Genomic DNA, 19,302 nt, shown 5'->3' on the forward strand with positions numbered 1-19,302 from the left:
CATTTTGTTTTCTGGATATAAAGTTTTTTCATGCAGAATATAAAAGTTGACCTCACAATAATCTTAATACATTTTTTTTATTATTAATGCTTAAAACAATACACAAGTAATAACAGATAACAACAGAATACAAAAACAAAACACTGGGGGAAAAAATATAAATTAAACATTAACAAATTATGAGAATTACATGACACTGAAAAAAGGAAAAGAGTTACAAGCAGATAATGTTTTTAAGGCTTTTTTGTTATCAGACAACTTAATTGAGAAGAAGTATTTTTCAAGTTCTTTCACAAATATAAGAAAGAGAGGTTTGGCATTTAGATATTTCGATTTATGAATATGGAATTTTGCTAGTAACAAGATCAGATTAATCACATAAAAACGACCTTTTTTTAGATCCTAAAACATCTTGCCAAAACATTTTCGTAAATGGACAATACCAAAAAAAGATGAACTAAAGACAGTTTCGTCAGAGATGTCATGTCACAGAAAGAAATAATCTTAATAATCATTAAAAAAAAAAAATATATATATATATCTTCTGATGACGTCGCCGTCAGATCTGCCGCGCATGCGCGTCACGCACTCACTACGGAAGTGCGGAGAGGAAACAGCAGAGATCGCAGTGTTTCTCCGGTGCCGCTCAGTTTGGACTCTAAAGACGGATAAAGTCCCTCACAATGTCGGGATTTGACTCAAACCCGTTTGAAGAGACAGTCGACGTCAATCCATTCCAGGTGAGAAGCGCTTCTGAGGGGTTTAAGCGGGTGTTTAGGGGAGTTTCGCAGGGTTTGTGTTGATGAGGATGATGATGATGGGAGTTTTGGGTTGGGTTGAGTTCGGTTCGGCCGTTGACGTGTCATGGTCTCTGATGCGGGTGTTAGTTTGGTAGTTTGTTAGTTGTCGCTGGGGAAGGGTGTGTGTGTATCCGCGCAGGTTTGATGACACGCTGAAGGCCAGAGCGCCACTCCTGTTAATGTCACAACACTGTAAAGTGCTGTAATAATAACATCATAACCGCCTGAATGTTACTCTGTGAGTCACACAGCGAGAGTGAGGCTCTGATCACCTGTGCTCGACTATTCTTCTCTTCATCATCTCTAATGCGCCACATAATCCAGCTGTAATGCGTCAGACAAAACTCAAGAGTCCTGATCAAGACATGCAGATCTGTCATTATGCTTTCTGCACAACATGATTTGCATTATCAAGTGAAATAATGCATTTTGATTATTGAATGAAAACAACAAACGTGACTGATAATAATGCATTGTACAGTGCAAAAAAGTCAGATCTCACAATGGTGTGTTTGATACCATGAGCTTTTTATCTATGGTAAGATTCTAGGTTATTCTAGTTTCTATGTGTAATGTGAATATAGATTGCATTTATACTATTTTTTTGCAGTTCAAATGCACAATTTTTAAATACAAAATAAAATATGGCATGCTCTGTAATAAGAAATAGGCATTATATAATATGCTACATTAAATAATAATGATGCATTATATGCACTTAACAGGTCAGGATTTCAACAAGATATTTGACAAAAAACATGCCGTTTTAATCCACATTAAAATTTTGGGTTAAAATTTATGTAAATATGAATGTAAAATGTATATTTTAGTTGCATTTATTAACATTTTTGCTTTTTCTTTGCAGTTCATTTCAATAGTCTTGCTGTGTGACAAATGCTCAATTATAAAAGTAAAAATATGTTGTAATCTCTCAATTAATTTGACATTAAGTGTAGTTTAAGTGCCACCTGCACACAGACTGCTTTAGTTTTGCAGTGATATTTGTACAGTCTGTTTGTCATCTGGCATCTTTGTTGTGTTTTCATTGTCTGGAGTCTCATATAGTTTCCATCTGTTTCTTTAATGCAGCAGAATATTGAGTTATGCACAAAGCAAACATTCCTGCGCTCCTCCTCCCCCTCGACGGGAAACACAGATCGCTTGTCTGCTGGAATAGAATCATAATAGAAGCATGCAGTCACTTTCTGCTGAGTTTGATGGTTTTGATACATGAAAGTGTCCATTTTCACATTGTATGTCATGTTTCATAAGGTGCATCATATTACCTGTTGATTGTTATGGCCAGAAGAGAACGGCTGTAGAGAAATCTGGCTATTTTTAATAGAATAGTGCAGTATTGATAAAAAAAATTATGTATCCGTGGCCGTGCACATCATTGTTTTTGTGTTGAAATATTATTTCTAATCAGAATAACTTCCCCTCGCTCTTGCAGTAACTTCTCTTCTCTGATGACGGCGGCGGGGCAACCTGTCACTCACATGAGATGTACAGTTTGATTGACCAGTGATGGACGTTTTTGTGCTTTTTCAGATTTTAGACCTTAATAATTGATTCCACTCATCGATTCCTGTGCGCATTTATAGTTTTAAACCGTTCAAGCGCAAGAAGACACGAAAGAGAAACTAAATTCGGCACGAGAATCCTGAATTGAGTTCTCTTTCACGTCTTCTTGAGCTTGAACTGAGAAATACACACAAAATTAAGTCAAAATATCCTCGTAAACACAGTCGGTTAGGTGAACAAACAGTTGAGAAAGAAAACTGGTGTGTAACAGTATATTAGATCAGTGCATCAGGTCTTAAAGTGACAGTAGTAGGGGTGTAACGATAAGCTCATGTCACGATTCGATACATATCACGATTCTGAACTCACGATACGATATAATTGCGATACTCCAAGACATATGGTAAAAGGTTAACAAAAAATTAACTGTTGATTAAAATGCTACATTTGATATTACTTTGTGGGTGTAAATGATTGGCTTGGACTTGGTGCTGAAACCCAAAGCACAGGACAATAGAGACACCAGAATAACAATATTCATTATTCTGAAGCGGAAAATACAGAATTAGTTTTAGACGAAATATGTTTGCGCTCTTTCACTTACTAGATACATTTAAAATAACGTAGGCCACTTTTACTAACATCAGACATTTGGCATTATCAGGACCCACACATATTCCCCCATTGCATTATTATACATTATATTCAACATTATATATAGTAGTTTAATGTTGTACTGACACTAAAACTCTGAAAACTTGAATTTTTTCCTCACACAGTAACTTTTATTTTGGGTGAATTATTCACAATACATATTGTTGCATTTTTGTATTGCGATATATTGTGAATTTGTGATATATTGTTACACCCCTAGACAGTAGCCTAATAAACCTGCTGTCGTCCGTGTCATTACTGTGAGTCAAAGAACAAAGAGAAAAGTGAATCACTCACTGATCTTGACTGAGTAAATTTAATATGGATTAATATAAGAACAAAAATATACAGTGTTGGTTTACATTAGATATCAAATTCAGAACTTTGTTGAGTTGAATTTATTTGTGCTAATTTGCTAACATGTATTTGCTGACTGTATACTTATCTTTAATAATGTTTTTAATTTATATTAGTCTTGTTGACTAGTGTGTTGTTCTTTAGGCTGTTGATTTTTGTTAATGGTTTTCAGCTGCAAAACTCAGAAACACAGAATATGTTTGATATCTAAATGTTTGACTTTTTTTTTCTTTCATATTCTTGGAATCGAAACTGGGAATTGGTAAGAAAGCGATAGAACACGTGTAAAACACACTAGTCCTGTCAGGCGCTGGTCTGAAGGGAGCTTCTGTGGTGTTGATCCGGGTCGGGGCCTGTGGGAATGAGGACAGGTGTGTTTGTCAGGACAGACGGCAGAGACGCTCAAAACGCACTTATTCCATATTTCAGTGCTTTTGTCATTTTTTTGCAACTTTCTGAGGAATTTTTGCAGCTTAGATACTTTGATGGGGGTGGAAGTTGTATGTTCTGAAAGTTGATTTTATTGGACACAATGAATTTGATTTTTCCTGATTCGAGGCTTTTAAGATCCTCCTGAGGACAAAGGAAGTTCTCCATGTCTATTGTGTTTCATGTGTCCCGCACTGGGTAAATATTTAAGTTGCTTCCTGTAAAGACTGGCTGATGCAGCGTCAGATGTGATTAATGATTGGCTGGGGATTCACTTTAATAATCAGTGAATGAGAGTCTTCTAGATGAGTCGACACACACACACACAGATTTAGATGATGTTGTTCTCATAACTCGTTCATAAATAACATGAGCAAACAACACTCCACTGAAGAAATGCAGAAATGAATCTCAAATGCGTGTGTGTGTGGCTGCTGTGGTTTGCAGAGTTGAATGATGGAGTGTATCAGTGAATTAGTGTAAGGAAGGATCAGAATTATGTCAGGATTTTACTTCCTCATTGTGGCCACAGAGACATCTGAAATATGATTGGATGAGTGTGACCTGTTCACCTCGCTGTCATGATGATGATGATGATGTCACTGGGCAATTCCACGCAAAACTGTCACATCCATAACGCCAACACAATGCCATTGTATTTAGTTGGCGTTATGGATGTGACAGTTTTGCGCGGAATTGCCCCACTGTATTGTAATTGAGGCATGTGACTCAATAAAGCTTGTGACGCTCTCGCATCATGGTTTCAATTCAGTTTCAAAAGCTGGCAAAACCAGCCGCTCCTTGAAGTCCTCGGTCAGGAAGGAGATCGGGATTCCTGAGCTGTGATTGGTTTACCAGTGTCTCAGATCCTCCACCTCTGCAAACATGTTTACAACCCGTCATAAGGTGTATTTGTTTAATGAGGCCTTTGCTACTTTGTAAGGACCATTAGAATTGGATTGGATGAATTTACATTAATTTGACTTTTTTATTTTACTAATTTATTTTTTATTGAATTTTATTTTATCCTTTTTTTTTCTTTTCTTTTTAAACAGCACTTTGGTTCACTTCTGTGGCTTTTAAGGTGCTTTATAAATAAATTTAGATTTGATTTGGATTCATTTGTTTTGGATCCATGAAATAATAATAATTTAAAAAAATGTATATTAATTATTAAATAATTGAATTAATGCCATTTAAACATTATCATATTATAATAAATAGAATATTTATAATATAAATTATTATTGTGAAATGATATTATTCAGTTATTTAATATTTAATATAATATTTATTATTTTATATTTCATGTGTACATATTTATACACACACACACACACACACACACACACACACACACACACACACATTTGGTCACCAAGGCTGCATTTATTTAATGAAAAACACTGTAAAAACAGTAATATTGTGAAATATTATTTCAATTTAGAATAACTATTTTCTATGTGAATTTGAGGTAAAATGTAATTTATTCCTGTGATCACTTACTCCAGGCTTCAGTGTCACATGATCCTTCAGAAATCACTCTAATTTGATCATTTGGTTTGATTTAGTGTGTATTATAATAATTAATTATAATTATTGTCTAATAATAATACTGTGTCCATCTCTTCCAGGATCCGTCTGTCACTCAGGTGACGAACTCTTCAATCGATGGCATAGAAAGTTTCAGGCCGTTTCCTGATGGTAACTCGGTGAGTCTAACGAACATTATTCCACTGGTTGTGTAAGACCAGTGTCTTTATCAGAGTTGTGTAATTGTGCTCTGAACTCTAATGTAATAAAGCAATAAGCTGGTTTTACCACGGTTAACAATGCGTGCATGTGTTCAAGCTCCAACAGCAATATGATACAAAACACCAATGCTTTGCATTTTATGCAGAATAAATCCCAATAATTATGTTTTTCGGTGTTAGGGAAGCACCATCCCGGCCTCCAGCGTCCCGTCTCAACCTGCGGTCCTGCAGCCGTCAGTGGATCCCGGGCCAAAGGTCAGCATCACACACACACACACACACACACACACACACACACACACATGCATGCGCACACTTTCTTGTACATCTATCTTTATGAGGACATTCATTGACACAATGCAATCTCTAGCCGCTTACCCTAACCTTACCCATCTCAACTAAGTGCCTAACCCGACCCCTGACCCTAAACCGACCCTTACCCTCATTATAACCTTATCCCTAAAACCAAGTCTTGACCCTCAAACAGGCTTTTAAAGGCTCTCAGAAAGTCAGGACCGGCCAAAATGTCCTCACTTTACTCTCTCTGTCCTCACTCCAATGGTCTAAACTCAAACTGGTCCTAACAAAGATAGTGTACACACACACACACACACGCACGCACGCACGCACACACACACGCGTGTGTCTTCAAAGGTTGTAAGCGTTCCCTGTCTATCTCTGTCTGTATTTTCTAAAAGTCATAATCATTTGTTAATAAACAAGTATTCATTACTTCAGTGAGCTCATTGTTTCTGCATTACATTTTTACATTATTTAAATTAATACATTTTTAGCTAACTGTGGTTTTGTATATGTACATTTCTGAAATACAGTCACCTCTGATAGCAGATCACTCTGAATTGTAATGTTGACTCATGCACTTTCTGTAAAGATGCTTTGAAATGATGTGTATTGTGAAAAGCGCTATACAAATAAAGGTGAATTGAACTGAATTGAACTGAAGTGAATGGTGTGCGCAGGCCACGGCTGCAGCTGCGCAGGTGAATCTGCTCAAACAGCAGGAGGAGCTGGAGAGGAAAGCAGCCGAGCTCGATCGACGAGAACAAGAGCTTCAGAGCCAAGGAGCGACTACAGGTAACACACACTTCTCTGATCCTGCAGTGTGTACACCACGATCATCCGCCATCACGTTTGCATGATGTGCAGGATCCCACAATGTGTGATGAATAAACTACTTGTAATTACAGCCACAGTGTTCATGCTCTTGAGACATAATTTAATCAGACTGCCACGAGTTAAGACACTTTTATACAAAACTACACTAAAGTAAGTGTGAGAGAACTGGGTGTCATCTGGGCTCATGTTGCATGCTTAAAACATTTATCACTGCATGTTATGCTCTTATTAGTGTTATATCAGCGTCATTGATATACTATTACAGTTTTTGTTAATGTTTTGAATTAGATTCTATTTTTATATTTTTCCAGTTTCATTTTAATTCTAAGTTTTTGGTCATTTTCTTGCGTTTTTCCCATTTTCATAAATTTTTGTTTTGTTTAAATATGTCTATATAAGTTTTAGTTGATTTAGTTTTAGTTATTGCAGTACTTCATCTTAAACTGAACAAAAATGAGAAATGTTGCCTTGGCTGAAATAAAATCAATATTGAGTTTTTATGGTAGCACTTTATAAATAAGGTTTCATTAGTTAACATGAACTAATAATGAACAATACTTCTGCAGCATTTACTTAGTTAATTTCAACATTTAATAATATATTTTTCAAAATCAAGTTTTTTTTTTGTTAACATGAATTAATGCAAAGTGAACGATGAACCAACAATGAACAATTACTAACTAAAATCAATAATTTTTTTAAACAAATTTTATTACTCACCTATTTTATTTTAAGTAATGAAAATGTTTTTATGGTTTTATAGTTGTATTTGTTCTAGGGCTGTCAAATCGATTAATCACGTGTGTATATATATATATGTATGTATGTATGTATGGTATGTATATATATATATATATATATATATATATATATATATATATATATATATATATATACTGTATATATACAAACACACACACATATATAATGCAAACATATATTATAAACAAACTTTTATAATGCAATTAATCACGATTAATAGATTTGACAGCACTAATTTGTTACAAGTTATCAATGATAACTCTGGCACTGATTACAAATTGCTACTTTTAAAAATAACAGTATGCAGTATTTAAGTCAAGTCAAGTTTATTTATATAGCGCTTTTCACAATACAGATTGTATCAAAGCAGCTTCACAGTATTAAATTAAAATAATACATCAATGCTTGTTTCTAGTGGAAAACGTCCACGTTTGGTAATGCTGATCAATAGAATTGTTGATTGATTAATTCAATTAAATATCCCCAAATATCCCCAACTGAGCAAGCAAAAGGCAACAGTGGCAAGGAACCGAAAAACTCCATCAGGTGACCTAATGGAGAAAAAAAACCTTGTGAGAACCCAGGCTCAGTCGGGGCCAGTTCTCCTCTGGCGTTTATGAACTAGAGGTTGGATTTAACTGTAAGATTAAAAGTATCATATGAATTCCTGGCTGAAGAGATGCGTCTTTAATCTAGTTTTAAACTGGGAGAGCGAGTCTGAGCAACGAACAGTATCAGGAAGACTATTCCAGAGTTTCGGAGCTAAATGTGAAAATGCTCTCCCTCCTTTGGTGGATCTGGATATCCTAGGTATGACCAAAAGCCTCGAATTTAGTGATCTTAAAGAGCGCGATGGATTATAGGGCGCTAGAAGATCCGTTAAATAGACTGGAGCTAAACCGTTTAGGGCTTTATAAGTCAGTAGCAATACCTTGTAATTAATACGGAACTTTATAGGTAACCAATGTAGTGATGATAAAATTGGTGTTATATGATCATATTTTCTTGATCTAGTAAGAACTCTAGCGGCAGCATTTTGGACTAACTGTAGCTTGTTTATTGAGGATGCAGGACAACTGGCTAATAAAGCATTACAGTAATCTAGTCTCGAGGTCATGAATGCATGAACTAATTTTTCTGCATCAGAAACTGATAGCATGTTACGTAGCTTAGCAATGTTTCTAAGGTGGAAAAAAGGCTGTTCTTGTAACATATGAAATATGATTTTCAAAAGACAGGTTGCAGTCTAGTATAACACCCAGGTCTTTTACTGTAGAGGATAAAGTAACAGGACATCCTACTATGTTAAAGTTGTAGTGTGAGAGGTTTTGTGGGCGTTTTTTTAAACCGATGATTAGTACCTCTGTCTTGTCTGGATTTAATAAAAGATTTAGTGCACAGTATGCTAGTATTTCCTTCTGAGTGTGTTTGCACACACACACACAGTTGCATAAATCAACAGACGGGTCCATAGCGCCTTTATTTGTTGTGAGTGTTTGATGAGTTTTGTGTGATATGGGCGTCTGTTTCTCCTCAGGCAAACAGAACAACTGGCCTCCTCTCCCCAAATTCTTTCCCATCAAGCCTTGCTTCTACCAGGACTTCTCTGAGGAGATCCCGCAGGAGCATCAGAGACTCTGCAAGATGATGTATTACCTGTGGATGTGTGAGTTTAACAGCGTCAACATCAAGCTGTTCTAATGACACTAACTAGATACTAACCCTGAACCGACCCCTAAACCTCAACTTAACCCCCGATACCTCAACTTAACCCCCTAAACCTCAACTGAACCCCCTAAACATCAACTTAACCCCCTAAACCCCCTAAACCTCAACTTAACCCCCTAAACCTTAACTTAACCCCCTAAACCTCAACTTAACCCCCTAAACCCCCTAAACCTCAACTTAACCCCCTAAACCTCAACTTAACCCCCTAAATCTTAACTTAACCCCCTAAACCTCAACTTAACCCCCTAAACCTCAACTTAACCCCCTAAACCCCCTAAACCTCAACTTAACCCCCTAAACCTCAACTTAACCCCCTAAACCTCAACTTAACCCCCTAAACCTCAACTGAACCCCCTAAACCTCTATTTAACCCCCTAAACCTCAACTTAACCCCCTAAATCTTAACTTAACCCCCTAAACCCCCTAAACCTCAACTTAACCCCCTAAACCCCCTAAACCTCAACTTAACCCCCTAAACCTCAACTTAACCCCCTAAATCTTAACTTAACCCCCTAAACCTCAACTTAACCCCCTAAACCTCAACTAAACCCCCTAAACCTCAATTTAACCCCCTAAACCTCAACTGAACCCCCTAAACCTCAATTTAACCCCCTAAACCTCAACTTAACCCCCTAAACCCCCTAAACCTCAACTTAACCCCCTAAATCTTAACTTAACCCCATAAACCTTAACTTTACACTACTCAGTACTTCTGTGGGTAAGAACACTGTAAGTACAGATACGGTAAAATAAAGTGCAACCATTTTTTCATTTCTTATTACATATAAATTCTCTTCTTTTGAATGATTCATCAGGGTATGTTGTTCCAAGTACAAAAAATATATATATTATTCATAATTTTTCATTGAAAAACATTTTTTTTTTACCATCCCATCAACTCTTATATATATATATATTTTTTTTTTTTGTTGTTGTTGAATATAAAAGTGTATGATTTATTATTCATGGTATTTAATAATATTTTGAATTAACCTTTATTTTTATATTTTCAGTTTTCATTTTAACTTCAGTTATGTGCCTTTGTCATGTTTATTAGTTTCTATTTATAGCTTTTTTATTTAGCTTTAATTTACTTTTTATTTCAGTTTTAGTTTTAATAATTGTAGTATTTATTATTTTATTTCAGTTAGTTCCCATTTCTAATTTTCAATTTTCATTTTCAAGGTAATATTTACATTTTATTTCTGTTTTATAACTTAATTATTAATTGTACTTTAACATATTTTTTGCTATTTTACTACTATTTAGTTTTAGTTAATTACAAAACTGATATAAACGTATTCATTATTGTATATATCCAATAAACAAAGAAATACATCAGAGTAACTCGTTCCCGCCACTGACGTAATTTTGCGGCTCTCCGTGTTTTCACTGTTATACAGTAGGGCGGCGCTATTACACATCTTCTGAAAGAGTACTGAATCTCCTGATCAAAACACAGGCCAAGAACAAGCAGAAACAAGTGATAGAAGCATTTCTAATGCATGTTGTAGTCTTCGACAAAAACACGATTGTCTTTTTGTTGCTTTTTTATGAAACTCACCCACATTCAGGTGTTGATGATAAAAGAATGCATGAATCTATAATAAAACAGGGTTTTTTGTTTAAAAGCAGAGGCTCTGTTCATTCTTTTGATAAATTACATGTTCAGATATCCATACAACGAACAAAATATTCTGGGGGCAATGTGAAAATGATCAAAAATGCTGGCGGTGGCTGGAAACCTTTTTATATATATATATATATATATATATATATATATATATATATATATATATATATATATATATATATATATATATATATATATATATATATATATATAATTTTTTTTTTATTATAATTTTTTTTTTAAGGAAGGAAGTAAATGCGTTTCAAACTCGCTGTAATACATGTAACTTCTGTATTGTGAAACTGGACTTTCAGTGTTGAGCTTTAGGACTGGATTCATTGATCTATCAGATTGAGCTGAGCTCGTGTCAGGCATTGCTCTTGTTTGATGTGTGTGTGTGTGTGTCCGTGCAGGGCAGTGTGTGACGCTGTTTCTGAACGTCCTGGCCTGTCTGGCGTTTTTCACCACTAGCTCATCAGCAGGCGTTGACTTCGGCCTCTCCATCCTCTGGTTCATCTTGTTCGCCCCGTGCTCCTTCCTCTGCTGGTACAGGCCCGTCTATAAAGCCTTCCGGTGAGTCTCTCCTTTAATACACACACGTGTTCAAATGACACAACCTGGGGCCGAATTCACCAAATATTCGTAAAAAAAATTCTTCTTAAAGCAATAGTTCACTTCAAAATGAAAATTCTGTCATGATTTACTCGTCCTCAAGTTTTTTTCAAACCTGTATGAGTTTCTTTCTTCTGCTGAACACAAAGGAAGAGGACTTTCATAGTAGGAAAACAAATACTACAGAAGTCAATGTTCATCAACTGTTTGATTACCGACATTCTTCAAAATATCTTCCTGTGTGTTCAGCAGAAGAAAGAAACTCATACAGGTTTTAAACAGTTTTGAATAAATATAAAATTTTGTGTATTCCCAAAAACTTATTTTTTGCTGCTTATTGCGCTTAAACAGTCAAACACAGTCACACACAACAGTCACACACACACACACAACAGAGTCACACACACACACAACAGAGTCACACACACACACAACAGGGTCACACACACACAACAGAGTCACACACACACACACATAGTCACACACACAGTCACACACACGCACACACACACAGTCACACTCACACACACACACACACACACACACACACACAGACAGGTCACACACACACACACAGAGGTCACACACACACACACAGAGGAGACACACACACACACACACACACACACACACACACACACACACACAGACAGAGGTCACACACACACACACACACACACACAGACAGAGGTCACACACACACACACACACACACACACAGACAGAGGTCACACACACACACACACACACACACACACACACACACACACAGACAGAGGTCACACACACACACACACACAGACAGAGGTCACACACACACACACACACACACACACACACACACACACACACACACACACACACACACACACACACACAGTCTCACACACACAACAGAGTAACACACCACAGAGTCTCACACACACAACAGAGTCACACACCACAGTCACACACACACACACAACATAGTCACACACACACAACACAGTCACACACACACACACACACAACAGAGTCACACACACACAACAGTCACACACACACACAAACGAGTCACACACAACAGAGTCACACACACACACACACACACACAGTCTCACACACACAACAGAGTAACACACCACAGAGTCTCACACACACAACAGAGTCACACACCACAGTCACACACACACACACAACATAGTCACACACACACAACACAGTCACACACACACACACACAACAGAGTCACACACACACAACAGTCACACACACACACAAACGAGTCACACACAACAGAGTCACACACACACAACAGAGTCACACACACACAACAGTCACACACACACACACAAACGAGTCACACACACACAAACGAGTCACACACAACAGAGTCACACACACACAACAGAGTCACACACACACAAACGAGTCACACACACACAACAGTGTCACACACACACAACAGAGTCACACACACACACAACAGAGTCACACACACACAACAGAGTCACACACACACAAACGAGTCACACACACACAACAGTGTCACACACACACAACAGAGTCATGGCAAGTTTTCACATAAACACAGTCAGTGATGTTTTAAGTGAACGTAAAACGTTTATAAATTATGAGATACTATTAAAAATATCTATATGGCAGTTTTGTGAAAGTTTCAGTGACTATGCTGAGTGTCTAGTAACTTCGGAAGACCTCGAGCCACAGCGGCGGTTTGGTGAGGATTTTGGTGAATCCGGCCCCTGATGACGTGATGCCTATTGGATTTTGTCAGCACATTTCTGTCACTTCGATAATTCATATATTTATTTCTCTTTCAGGTCTGACAGCTCCTTCAATTTCTTCTTCTTCTTCTTCATTTTCTTCGCTCAGATCGTGGTGTCTGTGATTCAGAGCGTGGGCATTCCCGACTGGGGCAACAGGTAGGAGTAAGCGCATTTCTTCACAGCTTCATTCTGGACTACAGTAATTCACTAGTAGTTGTTGTTTCACTATTGCGAGTGTTAAAGGAATATTTGAGCGCAGAAGTGAGGCTCCGCCTGTGAGCTGCACCGTTTGTCTGTTCTCCTCTGTGACAGATGTCTCTCTCACACTCAGCTCTCTCTTCTTCTCTTCGACCAGTGTCTCTTCCTCAACTAACGGTTTTCTGCTGCTGGACTTCCTTTAAAACTCTTGCTTCCTATCTGAAGTATGTCCTCTTGCTCTTGAAACTTCTTGCTTTATCCTTTCCTCTTAAAGCAGCGCGTTTGCCCTGAAATAAAAGTGCTTGATTTCTCAGTACTCAGTAGAATAATGTTAATATGAGACTCTCTTCATTCTGATTGGTCAGTTGCAGCATTCTGAGATTTAAATATTTTTGAATAATGGCTAAACTGTATAATTGGTTATACAGGGGATTTCCTGCATATCTGTGCTAGTTTGATTTATAAACTAGAAATTCCATTTAGTTTTCATAAATATTCATAAATTCTGCTGAAATCTGTATTTCATGTGCATGTAATGGACATGTGGCAATTGTAGAATATAGCTAGAAATATATAACATTTGTTTTAGTATCGTTTTCTTTTTAAATTTTAAATTTTAATTTTTTTTTTTAGTTTTAATAAATATATATGTATGATGATGTATATGAATGTAATAAAATGTATATATAGGTATTTAATAGAATACAATTAGAGATAAAAAATATTATATATATATATATATATATATATATATATATATATATATATATATATATATATATAATATATATAATATATAATGTTTATATTATTTATTTGTTTGATATATGTATTCATTTTATAGAATATAATTCAATATCAAACAATTTTATACATTTTATTTTTATATTTTATTTACATTTTTAGAATTCAGATCATTCTAAATAAAACAAATAGTATATATTGTAATATGTTTTAGAATAGTTGTTTTAATTTATATTTATTTAGAATTTATTTAATAAATATGTATATATGTGTATATGAATTTAATAAAATGTATATATATGTTATAGAGTACATTTAAAGATAAAATATATACAATTATAATTTATTTATATATATATATATATATATATATTATATTATATATAATGTATATTATTAATTTGTTTGATATATGCATTCATTTTATAGAATATAATTCAATATCAAACCATTTTTTTTAAACTTTTTTTTTATTCCATTCATTCTAAACAAAACAAATAGTATATATTGCATGCATGCAAAAAAAAAAGTATCTACTCACAATAGAAAATCTGAAATATTCTTTTGTATGGACATATTTGTAGTAGCAAAGCATCATTTAGCCGGATCAACATTGTTTACTCGCTGTTCTTCTTGATTCCAGCGGCTGGATCACTGCCATACAGGCGATGGGAACTAATAGAGCGGTCGGCATCATTATGATGGTGGTGGCGGCCTTCTTCACGGCCAGTGCCGCGCTGTCCGTCTTTTTACTGAAAATGGTGAGTAAGTAGCTCAGAGGTTTTGAGTGAAACTCTGTGGCTCTTCGGTTTGGCTTGATGTGTCGTTGCTGTGTTCCAGGTTCATTCCAACTACCGTCGCACTGGTGCCAGTTTCCAGAAGGCCCAGCAGGAGTTCTCCCAGGGCGTCCTCACGAACCGCAATTTCCAGAGCGCAGCCGCCACCGCCGCCACCAGTGCCGCCCAGAGCTCGTTTCAGAGGAACTAGAGCCAGGAGTCACGCATCACTTCCTGCTCATCCAGAACCCAAAGCCCAGCCACGCTCACAAACGTTGCCCTCGATCACCTGCTTTGGTTCTGCATCTTCATTTGGTCCCAGTTTGGTCTTTAGACTGCAGAGGCACTACTTTTATGTGGGGTTTTTTTTTTTTTTTTTTTGAAGGTATGAAGTTTAAATGTTCATCAGTGAGTTTGTATATTTGTATGTATGCAGAAAATGTCCTGTATCCTTTTTGACCTCGGTTATGCTGTATATAAAGTAATTTAATGTTTCTCCTGTTATCCGGAGTGATACAGGAGCGATCAGTGTCCTTAAATTACAATAAAAAAATGATCATGAAAGGAACTCAAACCCTTCTCATAGCAATGGTGAAGAGGGTTACATGCATGTGAGGGTTTATGCAGTTCTGCTATAGTTCTACTGAAGACTTCAAAGCATCATTCCTAAAATATAATTAGATTTTTTTTATTCTGCGTTCTTTATTAGTGCCAAAGAATAATGACATGCACCCAGAATTCCATGGAAGCATTAGAATCATGACCTTGGAATCTTGACGGACACGGAGAACATTGCTATTATTGTCTTAATCGTAAGACTGAAGGTGATGTAGGTTTATTGAATTCTGCATAAATGTTTGATAACCATTGTTCATGTGTACAGGCTTTTTAGGCTACTGATTGTAAACGGTCAAATCAAAATAGTTTTACTAGTACTGTTAAATTTTACATGGTTGATTTTTTTTTTAGCATCGGAAAGTCCTAGCTTTTGAAACAAACGTGTAAAAGGGTTTGCAGTAAAATGGTCCTGAAATGCATGTTAACAACTCAAAATAATGCCAGATAATATTACCAGAAAGGGTTATATAATTTTGTCAGATGAGATGAGATTTTTTTTTCAACAGTGTATGGAAGTTTTTTGAGCAAATAAATTTTTTCTGATTAACAAATTTTGTCCGAGTCATTTGTTTATGGTATCAAGCAAAAATGAATAATCGGTCTATATCGTTTGCATTTTGAGGAGAATTCCTGGTTAACCAACCCTGCATGTCACATGATCATATCAAGCACAATACATTTCAATGTCCTTTAGTGCCGCTTCTTACTGGCAAAGCTCGTAGTGCTTATGTGAACATGGATATTAATGAATCTCGTTTATGATGAAGTGAAAGCAACAGTTTTAAAGAAATATATTAATCCTGAGATATCGTCTGAGGTTTCGGTCTACAGATGTAAGAGCTGATGAGACCCCTAAGGAGATACAGTGGGGAGAACAAGTATTTGATACACTGCGATTTTGCAGGTTTTCCCACTTACAAAGCATGTAGAAGTCTGTAATTTTTATCATAGGTACTCTTCAACTGTGACGGAATCTAAAACAAAAATCCAGAAAATCACATATACAGAGAGAAGACATATTCAAATGTATTGCATTTAAAATACTTTGCCACGAGAAAAGACAGTAGGCCTCATGTAAAGACCGACGCGCTGGTCGGATGCCGGATTTGGACCGATCGGCTTACACTCAGATAGTTGACTTAAAATATATTGTATAAATGTTGAAATTAAGTATTATTTCATGTGTTTTAAGCAAAATTTGAAAACGGGGAGACTTGTTAGTTTAATGTTATGAACAAACACCAGGGCTGCCAACTTTTGAGTTTAGCTTGGAGTGAGATTTTTTTTTTTTTGGCGAGGGGGGTGGGGGTTGGGTATGTAAAAACAAATATTGCATCACAATAAGTGTAATTGTCAAAACATTTGGTAACTAAATAGAATTTTATGAAGTTTAGTGACAACATGTTACAATGTTTACATTGTACAATGACTGGTATAGGATACAGTTTTTATAATTGCTTGACAAAAATTTCAAGATTTCAATTCCATTCTTGTGATTTGATTCCGATTTTGATTCAATATTGATTAATTTGGATACATGTTTATTTTAAATTTTATTTAAAAAAATAATCTCACCTAATGCTGTAAACATAGAGGGCCCAATCTGCTGGTATTATTAAAAATAACATTAAATTAAATATAATGCAGTTTTTGTTATAATAACAATTATTTAATGACATAAGTAAAAATATAATTAAATATATAATATAGTGCTCAGCAAAATCTCCTCTCTAGCTATTTTTTCTATTCAATTAACATGCTATGGTCGTTAAATGGCTTTCCTGAGGTAAATGTAACGTTATGTGACATAATTGTTCTCCTGCTGTTATACTGACCTCTTTCCGTGGTTGAAAAACACTAATTGGTCGATATTATGTATACTTTCGGTAAATTGTACTGCATCTTTAAAAAAAAGTAACAGGTGATCGGTTCACGTGCACTTGAACTGAGGAGCTCAGCGATCTGTCACGTCACATTTACAAGCGCCAAACGTATTTTTGTCTGAATTTCGTAATAAAATTGACGGAATCTAAGAGCTGAGAATTAGTTTAATATTAAAAGTACCTCTTTGCTCCACAATTTTTCTGTGCGTGAGAAAATGGATGTGTGGCGTGCAGGCGCGTAGCCAGTAATGGGCCAGGGCGGCACTGGCCCGCCCACTTTACTCACTGGCCCGCCCAGGCAAGTTTGATCAAAATACATTTTTAGTTTATTTTTATTATTCAAATGTATTTAAGAAAATATGTTAATATAAACCTGAATTATTGTTGACTGGTGTGTGTGTTTAATTTGTTTTCCGAATAAAATGGAATTGTTGAAGCAAGTTGTAGAAAGCCTATGGTTGCTAGGGCGACAGAAGACTCTCTGAGCGGCGGGCTCTGGCGGCCTTTAGCCATAGACTGTAAAAAATAGCAATTAACATCGCCACAATAATGGCTAAACAAGTTTCTTTAATGTTTTATAAAAAAAATAAAAAAAAGAGTTGAGGAAGAAGACACGCCATTATTGTGCCGATGTTCAATTGCAGTTAGATCGGCGGGTAAACCCGCGTCAGGCTGACCGGGAGAGAGCACTGGCACTGCCGCCACCGCTCTCTCCCTGGCGGCAGTGCCAGTGCTCTCTCCCGGTCAGCCTGACGCGGGTTTACATTTACATTTACATTTACATTTAGTCATTTGGCAGACGCTTTTATCCAAAGCGACTTACAAAGCAGGACTTTGTAAGTCGCTTTATTAATAAAAGTGCATTTGCTGAAGCAGCCATATAGCCTAATTTTAGCTTGCTTCTACAAGTTTTTGATCTCTTTTATTGTGACTCCTGTTTCATAATTCTATACCAGGGGAACAAGTTTATATCAGAAAATCCATATGGAGCGGATTAAGTGATGCAAACATCAAAATGGTTTACCCGCCGATCTAACTGCAATTGATGAACCACCTTCACAACCCAATCTGAAGGTATTTCCCTGCACTGTCAAGAATAGAAAATAAAGGAGCTTCTCATCAAAGTGGTATGGACAGTTTTCTTGGTTGTATTTTTTGTAGTTTTTTTTTGGCACAAAAGCTTAAAGGGTAACTAAACACTAAACCAACTTTTTTTATTTAATGATCTGTAAGAATGAGGCTTTATTAGTGCTGTTCATTGATTCGAGTAACTTTTTTGACATTTGGGTATAAAGTATTTTAATTTTACAATATATGGTGTAAAAACGTCTGAGTGCTGCCCTCTTAAGGTTGAACGGTGGCTACTGCAGTTGAATTTTCCTATTGGATGTTGCGGTGGCAAGTGACGTAAAAGGTGGCAGGTGACGTAAGCAGGTTCCAGCTCTACCACGCCCCTGGTTTCCACCAGGCTGATTGCATTGTATATGGTTGATTTAACAGAAATTAGGGAGTGTGTTGTTATTTATTTCAAACCGTGCTCTGCTGAGAGTTTTCATTATTTGAATTTATTTTATTTTTAGAATAATTTATTTTCGGGTGAACTGTCTTTGCACTGCTGAGTGCTGACTAACCTGAATAAAATAGACAGGTTATTGTCTATGCTGGTGGTTTGTCCAGCCTTTATTGAGCTCTGTTGGTTGAACTTGATGACAGAACAGTGTTTTGTTATTGTCTTTGTCGAATATTGCAAAATAAAGGTGTAACTGTTTTTGCAGTTTGTCTATTCTTTTTTCTACTCTCTAAGGTTTAATTATTAAGTCATATTTTTTCTAAGAAAAACTATAGGCCCACTCACTTTTTCAATGGCCCGCCCAAAATACAATTTCTGCCTACGCCACTGGTGGCGTGAGAGCGTGTGAAAAGTGTC

At 36.2% G+C, this 19,302-nt stretch overlaps 1 protein-coding gene across 1 annotated transcript; it reads left to right on the top strand.

Moving 5' to 3' along the window:
• Positions 1-567: 567 nt before the first annotated feature.
• Positions 568-16,043, top strand: scamp2 (secretory carrier membrane protein 2). Its single transcript, XM_084095787.1, has 9 exons — positions 568-740; positions 5,399-5,476; positions 5,699-5,773; positions 6,499-6,613; positions 8,955-9,083; positions 11,192-11,351; positions 13,211-13,312; positions 14,742-14,859; positions 14,939-16,043. The coding sequence occupies exons 1-9, from the start codon at positions 684-686 to the stop codon at positions 15,083-15,085; spliced, it is 981 nt and encodes a 326-aa protein (XP_083951913.1). The 5' UTR covers positions 568-683; the 3' UTR covers positions 15,086-16,043.
• Positions 16,044-19,302: the final 3,259 nt, after the last annotated feature.

Source organism: Abramis brama (genome assembly GCF_963993115.1).
Source record: "Abramis brama genome assembly, chromosome: 20".
In the NCBI taxonomy this organism is placed as follows: Eukaryota; Metazoa; Chordata; class Actinopteri; order Cypriniformes; family Leuciscidae; genus Abramis; species Abramis brama.